At 41.9% G+C, this 11884-nt stretch overlaps 1 protein-coding gene across 1 annotated transcript; it reads left to right on the forward strand.

The window, feature by feature from the left end:
- The first annotated feature begins 1273 nt into the window (after positions 1 to 1273).
- Positions 1274 to 11436, forward strand: NPTX1 (neuronal pentraxin 1). The gene is made up of 5 exons (XM_074224964.1): positions 1274 to 1945; positions 2364 to 2571; positions 4776 to 5020; positions 7430 to 7609; positions 9447 to 11436. The coding sequence occupies exons 1-5, from the start codon at positions 1505 to 1507 to the stop codon at positions 9666 to 9668; spliced, it is 1296 nt and encodes a 431-aa protein (XP_074081065.1). The 5' UTR covers positions 1274 to 1504; the 3' UTR covers positions 9669 to 11436.
- Positions 11437 to 11884: the final 448 nt, after the last annotated feature.

The following is an 11884-nucleotide window of genomic DNA, read 5'->3' on the forward strand; positions in this document are numbered from 1 at the left end:
CTATTAAAGCAGGAAGAGGAAATGAGCCGTTTCTAATCTCCACGTTCATCCCCAGTGCTCAGGGACCTCTACAACACTACTGAAAACCGCGCTGATTCCAGCTACCGGGAACTCGAGCCCCAGAGATCTGCTCCGTTTGCTGGAAAAGCAAACTGTTTGAATTCCGGCTCCGATAAGTTGCACAGAGCTCATCCGGACATGCTTCCCACTCAACCATCACCCACCCCACTACCACCACCTTGCAGGAGCCAGGCTAGCGGTTCCCGAGGGTCAGGTTCCCCCTGACTACTAGCAAGGTTTTAAGGAAACTGTGGCACTGGGATGGGGGTGGGGGGAGTGTCGAGGTGAAGGAGAAGGGGGTACATTGGGGGGTATCCCCAAGACTGTCCAGGAATGATGGAATGAAATAACTGAGAGAGAGAGAGAGAGAGAGAGAGAGAGAGAGAGAGAGGATTCTTTGCATCCTCTAATCTGAGGGCTGAGGAGGGGAAGAATACATAAAGAATCTCAAGAACAAGGAAATGGGAAGGGGGAGTTGTGTTTGGATTTGTTTAACAATAACAATTTGGCATCTAGCCACTGCAAAGACATTCCCATCTCCTACTCTCACCCTCACCCCACTCTCTCTTGGCCAGAGCCTAAATCATTTCCTAGTACCTCTTCACTTGCAATCCCCCGACGGAAATTCTGCACACCAGCTTTAAGTCCTAATGATTTAAGTCATTGAAGAATTGAGTCTCCTGTACTGGGAAATGGGAGCTGAGTTTGAAGCGTTTAGGTACGCCTTCACCCATTTCTTCCCCTCAGTTTTTTCCATCTGAATACCAGATCTCGTCCAACCTGAGGTAACCTGTACCTAACCCGCATATAATAGGAGATGTGCCTCCCTTTCCAGGGTTAGTGACAAAACTCCAATGCGATGCTGTCTACGAAAGCTCTTTATAAGCTAGGTAAAGCATCGTGTGGACGTGAAGTCCATTTGTCTCGCTCCCCTGTCCCAAGCTCTTCATAGTTGGGTGGGTGGGGGGAGTGGGAGGAGAGAATGAAAAGGCCAGGTTCAACAGATGGGGAAATAACTGGGGCGGAAGGGAGGAGCCAGGAGAGAAGAGGAGGAGGTGAGGGAGAGGAAAGCGAAGGGGGGTGTGAGGACGCTTGGGAAAGAGGGGAAAGACCCAGAGCATCTCTTGGGGATGGAATGATGCAGACACAGGAGCACCCCTCCTTTCTTCACCCCTTTTCTTGCCAGATCCCCTTCCTCTGGCATGGAACGGGTCACTAGACAATTAAAATGGGATTCCTGCCTTGATGACGTCCACACCGTAAAGGCCCCTCCCGCAGCAGCATAAAAGGCTGTGAGGTTCCGCAGTCTGCTCGGCAGTTAGGGGGTGGACTGACAGCTCCACGGCTCTGAACTCCCAAGCACCGCAGCAAGCAGACTACTGCGGGAGAGTCGGGGAGTAGGAAAGACTTGTCCGGTCCCGGGAACCCTGGGACCTTCCCAACCATGCCAGGCGGTAGCCCGTGGTGCTTCGTGGTCCTCTTCGCCGTGTGCCTGGAATGCCTGGCCCAGAATTTCGGACAGACCCGTTTCATCTGCACTTCGGTGCCGGTAGATATGGACATGTGTACCTCGGTTCAGAGCAGCGGCAGCGCCGAGGACCTCAAGACCAATGTGTTGCAGCTCCGTGAGACAGTGCTGCAACAGAAGGAGACCATTATGAACCAGAAGGAGACTATCCGGGAACTGACCACCAAACTGGGCAGGTGTGAAAGTCAGAGTTTGCTGGAGAGTGGACCCAATGAAGCCAAGCCTGGAGCGGGTAGAAAACAGTCAGGCTCCGGGAAAAATACCATGGGGGATCTGTCCAGAACCCCTGCTGCGGAGACTCTCAGTCAACTTGGGCAAACTTTGCAGTCCCTCAAAACCAGGCTAGAGAACCTTGAGGTAGGTGTTCCATCTTCTATTGTGGAGCTGTCCATGCTCTGCCTGACTGTCCGACGATTTTCTCCCCACCTCCTGAACCCCTTTACAGATAGGTCTCTACACACACACACACACACACACACACACAACACACACACAGTCACACCTTTGTTGTTCTTTATTAGATGTTGTGTAGGTGATCCCACAAGATTTGCATGAAGTTTTCGTTTTTGTTTTTTTTTATGAACTCCAAAGTGCAAAGGCTCAAATTGATTCTCAGGAAGACTGTCTCGACAATGGGCTTCCCGAAAAGCTTGGGCGCTGGACAGTTCCATTTCGCATGCTTTAGCTCTGCTTTCAAGCATTCTCTACTGTACAGCTAATCTTTTGTGTTGTTGTTATTCATTTCCCCCTCCCTTCTACCTCTGTGTCTCTGCAGCAGTACAGTAGACTCAATTCCTCAAGCCAGACCAACAGCCTTAAGGACATGTTGCAGAACAAGATCGATGATCTGGAGAAACAAGTTTTGTCTCGAGTGAACAGTCTGGAGGAAGGGAAGCTGAATCCCAAGAATGAGACCGAGGAGAGGGTCAAGATAGAGAGCACTCTAACATCCCTCCATCAAAGGATCAGTGACCTGGAGAAAGGTAAACATTACTCGGGATCGTAGGTGTGGGTTATAGACTTGCATTTCGATTGATGATCTCGGTGCAAATACTGCAGAAATGCCCCCTTACCCAGGTACCTGCTGCAACCATTCTCTCCTCAACCCTACCGTACTCCCTTTTTACTTTCCTTCAACCTCTTAAGCTCTTGATCATTCGCCAAAATACCAGACTCTAAAATTATCCAGATCTTAGGACTAATTGCTGTTGACAGTTCTAATAAGGGAGAGTAAACCTTCTCTGGTCAACTGATTTTTTTTTAATCCTGAATTCTTAAAATTAGCTTTATTTGATTAATTTAGCCAAATCTGACCTGGGAAACCCCACCCAGGATGTTCTGTTCTTGGTACAATTCTATAGGAGTATAGCGGGGGTTTTACTAACATTCTAACCTAATCCTACCCTCCTCACTAAGATTCCACTTGGACTATATAATAGCATTTTATCTGAGCTTTCCTGTTGTCCTCAGGGTGTTCTATTGGCACTTCCCATTCATTTACAATGCCTTAATGCTCTCACAGACACAATCTGCAGTTTTTCACTCTATGTAACATAATCCAGAGCATATTTTGCTCTCCCAGAAGATTCAGTTTCTCAAACTTCAACAAGCTGGGTGATTATTACTCCCATTCAAACTCACTGCTCCACGTACCACGCCTTGGGCATATTGATTAGCAGGAGCAACTCTTTCCTTGATGTCAGAAATCAAATAAGGTTGTAAAAAGGAAGAGAGCTGATTCCCAGAGCTCGTGACACGTGATAGGGATTAGACTGCAAAATGTGCTGGAGGGATTTAAACACTGCCATCTTAAGGCCCGTTATGTAACTGGAGGGGGGGGGGTGAAATAGATCATTAGAAAGAGAGAAAGCACGATAGGGAAGTGGGAGGGAAGATGCAGAGAACCTGCTCAAGAAAAAAAAAATGAAATAACAAAATAAGAGAAGCAAGAGACCTGGAGTCAGACAGACCAAATGGAAGCTAGCTGCAGATCTAGAAGGAAGGGCATTTGAATGGAGGAAGCAAGTACAGAGGACAGAGATAGATGGAAGTAAGGGGTGAGGAAGTGTTAGGAAAGCCACCCAACTGAGTAGAGTGGCCTTGCTCACGTCCTTCAGGCTTACTGGGAGGTAGGAGGAGGGATGCGGAGGCGGGATGTCCTCAGATCTTGCCCTGCCTGCTATGCCTCTCTCAGGGAAGTCATCAGGCATTTCCCAGTTTCTTAGTCCAAAATGAGTACAGCTTCCTATCTCTTTTCCCCTGTTCAAGTGCACAAAGAACTCAGGTCCTCTTTATATGCAGCATGTAGTCTGCAATTTGAATCCTGCTCCTATGTGTGTGTATACAACAAGGCTCATCTGTTTATATACAGATTGGAAATGGTTGTAATCAGTCATCATATGTACACACCAGGACTTACTGATGCAGGGAATGGTGAACTATGCAAACATAGGCATAAGCAGGAACTAGGAAAACATAAAGATGCTTACATGTAAGGATCCCTAGATCCTCACAGAGATTGATGCTCTGTTTATTAAAGGTCTGATCATAAAATACTGTGACTCATTTTTAAATAAATTAACCTAAACATCTAAATTAGTGCTATTTCTTCCAAGTAGTTATCAAGAAGGTTATGTGCAATGCTGCTCAAAACATTTTGGATATTCCTCTTTGGAACTGTCTTCACAGCCTTTCATACATTTTAGAATATCCCAGTGCTAAAAAATGTGCCCCTTTGAAGACAAATTAGATTTAAAAAAATTTTTTACAAATAGTCAGGTGTCCCCCAAAGTCATATCTGATGAATAAGGTGTTTGATAAAGATGGAAAATACTCTCGATGACAACAAAATGAAATGTGACTATAAAGCAGTGAGACTGATTTGCTTCTAAACTGGCCCATAAGGCAATTCCCAAAGAGGCATTTTGTTCTGCACCAGTATCCCTAGAAGTAGGTGTCTAGCCTTCTGATCAAGTACTTTAGAAGGGAACAATCTTATTTTGGATATAGAAGTTATGATTTATCATTCTCATTTGTAGGCAGAGGTATTTACATGTATTTTGCATATCTTTGTATAAAACATATCTGTAAATTAATTCTAGATATACAGGCTGTTCCACCTGCCTGTCTGCAGAGTATAAACATACATAGCTAGTACATGCTCAGCTCCCCTCTATTTTTCTCCCAGGTCAGAAAGACAACAGGCCTGGGGACAAGTTCCAGCTCACATTCCCTCTGAGAACCAACTATATGTATGCAAAGGTGAAAAAAAGTCTTCCAGAAATGTATGCCTTCACTATCTGCATGTGGCTAAAATCAAATGCCTCCCCTGGAGTGGGGACTCCATTCTCCTATGCTGTGCCAGGTCAGGCTAATGAGCTGGTCCTGATCGAATGGGGAAATAACCCAATGGAGATCCTCATAAATGACAAGGTAAGAATCCTCACATCTCTACCACTTCTAGACATTGGACTTGTGCAAAAAAAAGTCATGGAATGCTTAAATTGGCATCCTCTCTTTTTACAGATAAGGAACTGAGTTCTTAGGAAGTGTAACGACTCAAGGCTCCACAGCTAATGAATAACTAAGAGAGAAGGGAACTTCAGTATATCAGGCAGATCATTCAGCTTAGGAATCTGCTAGTGGATGACAGTTCTAGAACTAGACACTGAACTGAGTGGAGTCTCTACCTTGCATTGTTACTGGAATGACCAGGTTTCAAAGAAGTACAAAGGAGGGAGACTGATATTTCTCTTTAAGTAGAATTCATTCCCCCTTTTAACTTAGATTTCTTAGAACAAAGAGGAAATGAAATAACCAAGAACACCATGGTACATAATATATATATATATATGTATATACACTGAAAAAGATTGAGGAAAAAGAGACCAGTGGAATTTGGAGCTTAATAGAAAGATGTGGAAGAGGCCAAAAACAGATGATTTGTTTAAAATCCCCTCATCACCTTAAGGTCAGTATGGTTCTGGGCCAATCCTGGGCTACAGTCCAAACTCAAATAATTCCAGGCTAGACAACTGGACATTACCAATACTAAATATCCTGGGTCAGTTCCAGAGTTGTGCTAGGAAGGAGAAAAAGGATCAGACAAATGGGTTCCTTATGCTTTCCCAAAGCAATCCTAAAACCTAATATTGACCCCTGAACTGATCTGACCCCTTTAATCCTGAGACGTAGAGATGTCCAAGAAGTATGTTGGATCCCTGGAAAATTTCAGATAGATCTCCTGTTTTCCCTCTCTTCCAAATCCTACTTCCTGAAATGGGGCTAGACCAGGGAGACTGACCCCTCTTTGTCATTGTGGTGGTTATACTGATAGACTTGCTGGTCAGAAGACCAGGCTTAAGCCCTGGTGCTGATTCTTATTAGCTGTTTGACTATGGAAAACTCATTTGTCTCTGTAAAATGAGACTAAAAATACATGTACCATCACCCTTTTACATCTTAAAGCAGTTTATAAATGAGCATTGCTATTCTTCACTGAATTCTCTTCCATGGTAGCCATCAATAAGCCCTGGAGTTATCAACCATTAATTGTCTAAGGTTGATATTAAATGGTTAGAGCCTAGGTTTGGAATCTCATAACACCTAAGAATTTATCCTTACACTTTTTATGATTGTATAATCTTAAACTAATTACTTGGCACCTCTGGACCACCACTTAACCTTAAATATGAAGAAGAAGAATATTATCCCCCTCCTTTCACTCCAGAGGAAAGTTGGAGAATTAATGAGATCACAGATGGGGAAAGGGTCTGTGCGTTTAGACTGCAGTGCCATCTATGTTGATGCGCCTATTCAGTTCTCCAGCACCATTTCTGCAGAAGCTTAGGACTCAGAGAGCTCTAAGCCTGGGACATCTAATAATTAAAAAGCAGAAAATCCTCAGGGAGTCACAATCTAGGAGGAGAATGTGGGTGATTGGAGAATGCATTGGTGAATTCCAGCCCCAGACCCATGTCTAACCAAAGCCTTTGCTTTACTATGTTATTGCAGTCAACATTCTGTCTAGAATTTTGTGCTTTTGAGATTAGATGAACCAGGACTCTTGCTAGATTCTTCCAGGTGGGGATACTTGCTAGTATATATTAAGGTGAAGCATGAAGAAAGGAGACATATCAGGAAACCTATCAGATCCATTTCTAACCCTTAGTCACTCTCTCCCACCCTCCCCCACATACTTACACATTTGCTTTGTCAATCAATTTAAGGGGCCTATTATTTGGCAATGGATATTTTGTATATACTGCATCTTAAGATGATATTACTGATGTCTATGTATCTTAACGTCTTGGTTATTGTTTCCATACCTAGAGGATGAATTTTGGGAAAATATGGCATTTGGTCACTTAATAAATTTATAACTGATTTAATAAAAATAACTGACGTTTCTCTAATGTTTTAAATTACAAGGCATTTCACATATATAGTCTCATAATGACCCTATAAAGTATGGGTATTACTACCCTCATTTTATTTATGAGTTAATTGAGTTTAGGTGACTTGTCCATGAACACACCACTGACTAATAATCATCAGTGGCAGAACATGGATCCAAGTCTTCTTGATTCTACGTCCATCATTCTTTCCACTACACCACGCTGTCTCTTACAATAGAACTAGAAGAAATCATAATATGAGTAACAAAGATAAATGAAAATATAATACCTTGTTTTGGGGAAGGAGATGGTTGATCAATGTTTGCTGAATTGATGATTCAAACAGTAATGTCACAAATGTACACATTGCTATAATAAACTAAGAACAAATGGATTTGCTTGTGAAAAGAAACAATAAAAGCACTATTTTCCTTCCCTGCCATAGGTGGCCAAGCTACCCTTTGTTATCAATGATGGCAAATGGCATCACATTTGTATCACCTGGACTACACGGGATGGTGTCTGGGAGGCCTACCAGGATGGCACTCAGGGAGGCAATGGAGAGAACCTGGCACCCTACCACCCAATCAAACCACAGGGCGTGCTTGTGTTGGGACAAGAACAGGTACTGGTCAAATGGGGGACTAGGCTAGCTGGGAGGGCAATACCTAGGAAGAGACCCAAGATGTACACAGATAAAGCATGATCAAAAGATAGGGCTCTAGGCTAGAAAGAAAGAATGACAAAGCAGTGGTGAAAATGGAGTCATTTTCTTTTGGGAACTGAAGGCCACACATCATAGCTAAAGGGGAAAAGAGAGTTAATGGGGGATAATTTACAAATAATTCATATTTCTATAGAATTTTAAGATTCACAAAGCATTTTTCTCATGACAAGTCAAATTCTTAAGCAAAACTGATTTTGATGACATAGGGAACACAAATTCAAGTGGATTTTGCTTAACTCAATGCTCCTGGTAATAATTATTATTGTTATTATTATTATTATATTATTGCATTAAGAAGACCTAGGTTTGAATTCTGCCTTTGATATATCCTGCTTGAATGACAATGAGGGGTCCTGAAAGCTCTAAATTATCTAAAGCTTAAAGTTAAAGACATATAGATGAGCCACTGATCTCCACAAGTGGAAAGAATTTCTACTCTGAAAGTTCCCCATACTAATGAAATTACAGGTCAGAACAAATAAAAATCATCATCATCATCATAATTATTATTATTATTATCTTGATTTAAAAATAAGCAAATGAACTTCTAATTCATAGTATCAATTTAGTTCACACAGAATAATGTTTTGAAAATCACATTTTATTCTTTCATTTTCACACAAGTGAAAATTTTCCTAGTATAAAGATACAAAAATGCAGAGACCACAAGTTGGAATGAATTAGACCAGGGCATAAAGCAGAATAGTTTATCATAAGCTAATGAAAAAAAGTTCATTTTTTCTTATTAACTACTCTAATTATGAAAATTACTAGCTTGAATCTTCATTTTGATTGGCTTGATACTGAAAATTGATCTAGCTATTACAAATTATATATTTATTTTATGTATATATAATACATATATAGATAGATATAATATAGATTTATATAAATTAAATGTTTATTGGTAAGTGATTTACTTGCTGGTGGTATCTAGTGGGGAGTACCTAAGTCTATAAGTCCATTTTGCTTGTTGCATTTGACAATACTCAAAACCTTTATTCCTGGGCTGATTAGAATGGAGGAGACAAAAAGAAAGGGACACAGAATATAACAATCAAGGACAAAACCTTGAACAATCCTTGTTCCCATTAGATCTACCTTTTACACCAGCATTTCAGGCTCCAGGTCAGCTCTAGAAAATCTAAATTCCATTACATTCTTCCCTTTAGGAAAATACACCAAGGTCAGGGAAAAGATTAGGTACATTTCTATTCCACATGCTCCCTGTAGATCTGTGTGTTTGTGTGTGTGTGTGTGTGTGTGTGTGTGTGTGTGTGTGTGTGTCTGTCTGTCTATCTGTCTGTCTCTGTCTCTGTCTCTCTCTCTGTATGTGTCTCTGTATCTGTGTTTATCAGTGTCTGTCTGTCTCCTGTCTTTCAAACACACACACACACACACACACACACATATACACACAAATATCTCATGTTTATATAGAATTTTCACATTCAAAAAAATGCCTTTAATTGCCAAAAATGGAAATGGATAAACAGAAATAAATATACAATGTACATATGTACATACACATTTACACAGGAAGACATTCTTTCCTCACAATTAAACAAGAAGAAACAGAAAAGGAACCCAGAAAGACACACAAGCAACGTTAAGATGACTGACATTTCTAAGGAGAGAGCAAGTCAGACCTGAAATTTCCCAGGGTCACCCACTTCCCCTACCTTCACCTTAACCACTGCCCTTCACCTTTTTGTTCTCTGTATTCCTTTGAAAGGATACTTTGGGTGGTGGGTTCGATGCCACACAAGCTTTCGTTGGAGAACTGGCTCATTTCAACATCTGGGACCGAAAACTTACCTCTGGGGAGATCTACAACCTGGCCACCTGCAGCACCAAAGCTCTGTCTGGGAATGTCATTGCCTGGGCTGAGACCAACATTGACATCTATGGTGGGGCCACTAAATGGACATTTGAAGCTTGTCGTCAGATCAACTAATTGCTTTGGAGCTGCCTCTCTCCCTTCTTCCTGCCTGCCCCTCCCTCCCATTCCCACCTCCCCTTCTGCTGAAGCAGTTCTGACCCATTTGTCTTTTCCTCTCTTCCTTCCTGAAAAATTATGAATATTTCTTCTCCCTCCCCCAAAATACTCCTCCTTGTTTTGTTTGTCTCTCCCCTGAAGCAGATTCACTTGTCTTGTCAGTCCCCAAAAGACAACACATTTCTCTCTAGGAGCCTTGGACTTGGTTCCTCAGGCATCCCTTGTCCACAGTAAAAGCAACGGCACCAAACTTTTGAATCATGCAAAAGTAGGTGAAAAGTTTTTTTTGTTTTTTCATTTTGTTTTGTTTTGGTCAGGGGAAAGGGACTTTTCTTTTGGAATGAGGCTTCCCCCCCCCTTCCTTCTCTATTTTTCTTTCTGGCTTTGGGAAATTTCACAATCAGTCGAATTCCTGTATTTGCCAACTTTGTTAGATGCCTGAGTGCCTTTGGGCTGGTGCAACTTCTTGAGCACACACATTTAACTTCATTTGCAACCCTTTTTAAGAAGGATATATCACTATATTGATATAATAAATGTCTTTTATGCAGTTTGTTAAGGGCCAAGGGACCTCATCATAGAGAATTTTTATTTTTATTATAAACAAATTCTCTCTGAATGACTCCATGCTCACATGGAACTTTGACTGCTCCCACTGGGAGAAGGAGAGATGACTCTGGTAGGGGATGAGGAAGGGCAATACTGGCCTCAGCATTCTGGCTAACCCCATTGGACACCAAGGTTAAAGAAGCTGTAATGCTCACTTATGCTTTTCCCAGAATCAGGAAAATATTGTGTCCCTTTTGGGAAGCACTATGGGAGCCATGTGGGAAAAACCTCACTCTCTTTACTTTACTGCACCATATGAGGCTGCAGTTTACTCCCTCTCTCTTAGCTGCCAGGAAGGTCCCAGATGTGGTGTTCCAACCTCAATAACCCACAAGAGAGATGTAACCTATCTCACATCCCAGGGAGGCCACATCTCCACTTTCTCATCCTCTTTCATACTTGGTTAGGTCTTATGATAATAGTTTTTGGAATTTAAAAAAAGACTTTAGGAATGACCTTAGTCCAGCACTCCCATTTTATAGACAAGGAAACTGAAGCTCACAGAGGTAAAGCAATTAGCCCAAGGTTACTCAGCTAATGAAAAGAACTCAGCTAGTCCTCAGACTCAAATAAGGGTGTTCTTGCCACTACACCATGCTATTTGGAGAATAGAAGGTCTGAGTAGATTGTTTTAATGGGATTTGTCCCATCCCCTTTTTATAAGAAAACTGATATGTGGCTAACATCCAGTCCCTTTCTAATGGGACTCAAAACCCAACCAGGCAACCCAGGAAGGCTTCTTACTTAGATATTTTTCCTCTTGCCTCCCAATGTTTCTAGATCTAACCTATAGGGGTTAAACAAGCTTCATAAAGCAAGGATGATCTAGGTTAGATTTCTGAAGAGATGGGGGTTAGGTATATCCCCTATGGGACAAGTTCCAGCAGCTTGGTCCCTCTTTAGTTTTGTAGAAGTGAAGCCCAGAAAAGCCAACCTTCTTTTTGTTGTGTGGCTCACTGAGTTTCTATCTGAATAACCAGAAGGCCTTTTCCTCCACTTTTTGATTTATCTAAAAATTTTCCCCTTGTCCTTCTAAGTAGGAGGGGAAACTCTATGTGTGTGTGTGTGTGTGTGTGTGTGTGTGTGTGTGTGTGTGTGTGTATAAGATTTGGGAGAACCATGCCCATGTTTAGTGTGAGCTCTATTTTTTCAGCATCTGGAAGTTGTGAACGCTAAAGGTACTTCCCAATGCTATAACCAGAGTCTAATTAAAAATGAGTTTGTACATCTTTCTAGAAATTCAGTTATTACCACCTGACTCATCTGCAGACCCAGATATTTCTGAAGCAGATACAGGAGTCTAAGTCTTATGTTTCCTAACAGGGTCACCTGTCTCCTTAAACACATGTCCATTTCATGTCTAAAGATGGGTGTTTGTGTGTGTGAATGTGTGTGTGTGTGTATGCATGCACACACACACACACCTTGTGTAAATGTATGTACTTATGTATGTCTGCTCAGCACATAGCCATTGGTTCTGAGATACATTTCTCTCATTTAACGGGCATGGATTGAATGACATGTATGTTGTCCCAAATGTTGATTGGCATTCTTCCATGGTTATG

Source organism: Macrotis lagotis, chromosome 2 (assembly GCF_037893015.1).
Source record: "Macrotis lagotis isolate mMagLag1 chromosome 2, bilby.v1.9.chrom.fasta, whole genome shotgun sequence".
NCBI lineage: Eukaryota > Metazoa > Chordata > Mammalia > Peramelemorphia > Peramelidae > Macrotis > Macrotis lagotis.

Coding starts and splice junctions, on each gene's coding strand:
- NPTX1 (XM_074224964.1), top strand. CDS start 1,505: ATGCCAGGCGGTAGCCCGTGGTGCTTCGTGGTCCTCTTCGCCGTGTGC. Junction 2,572..4,775: donor GATCAGTGACCTGGAGAAAG/GTAAACATTACT, acceptor TTTTTCTCCCAG/GTCAGAAAGACAACAGGCCT. Junction 7,610..9,446: donor TTGTGTTGGGACAAGAACAG/GTACTGGTCAAA, acceptor TTCCTTTGAAAG/GATACTTTGGGTGGTGGGTT.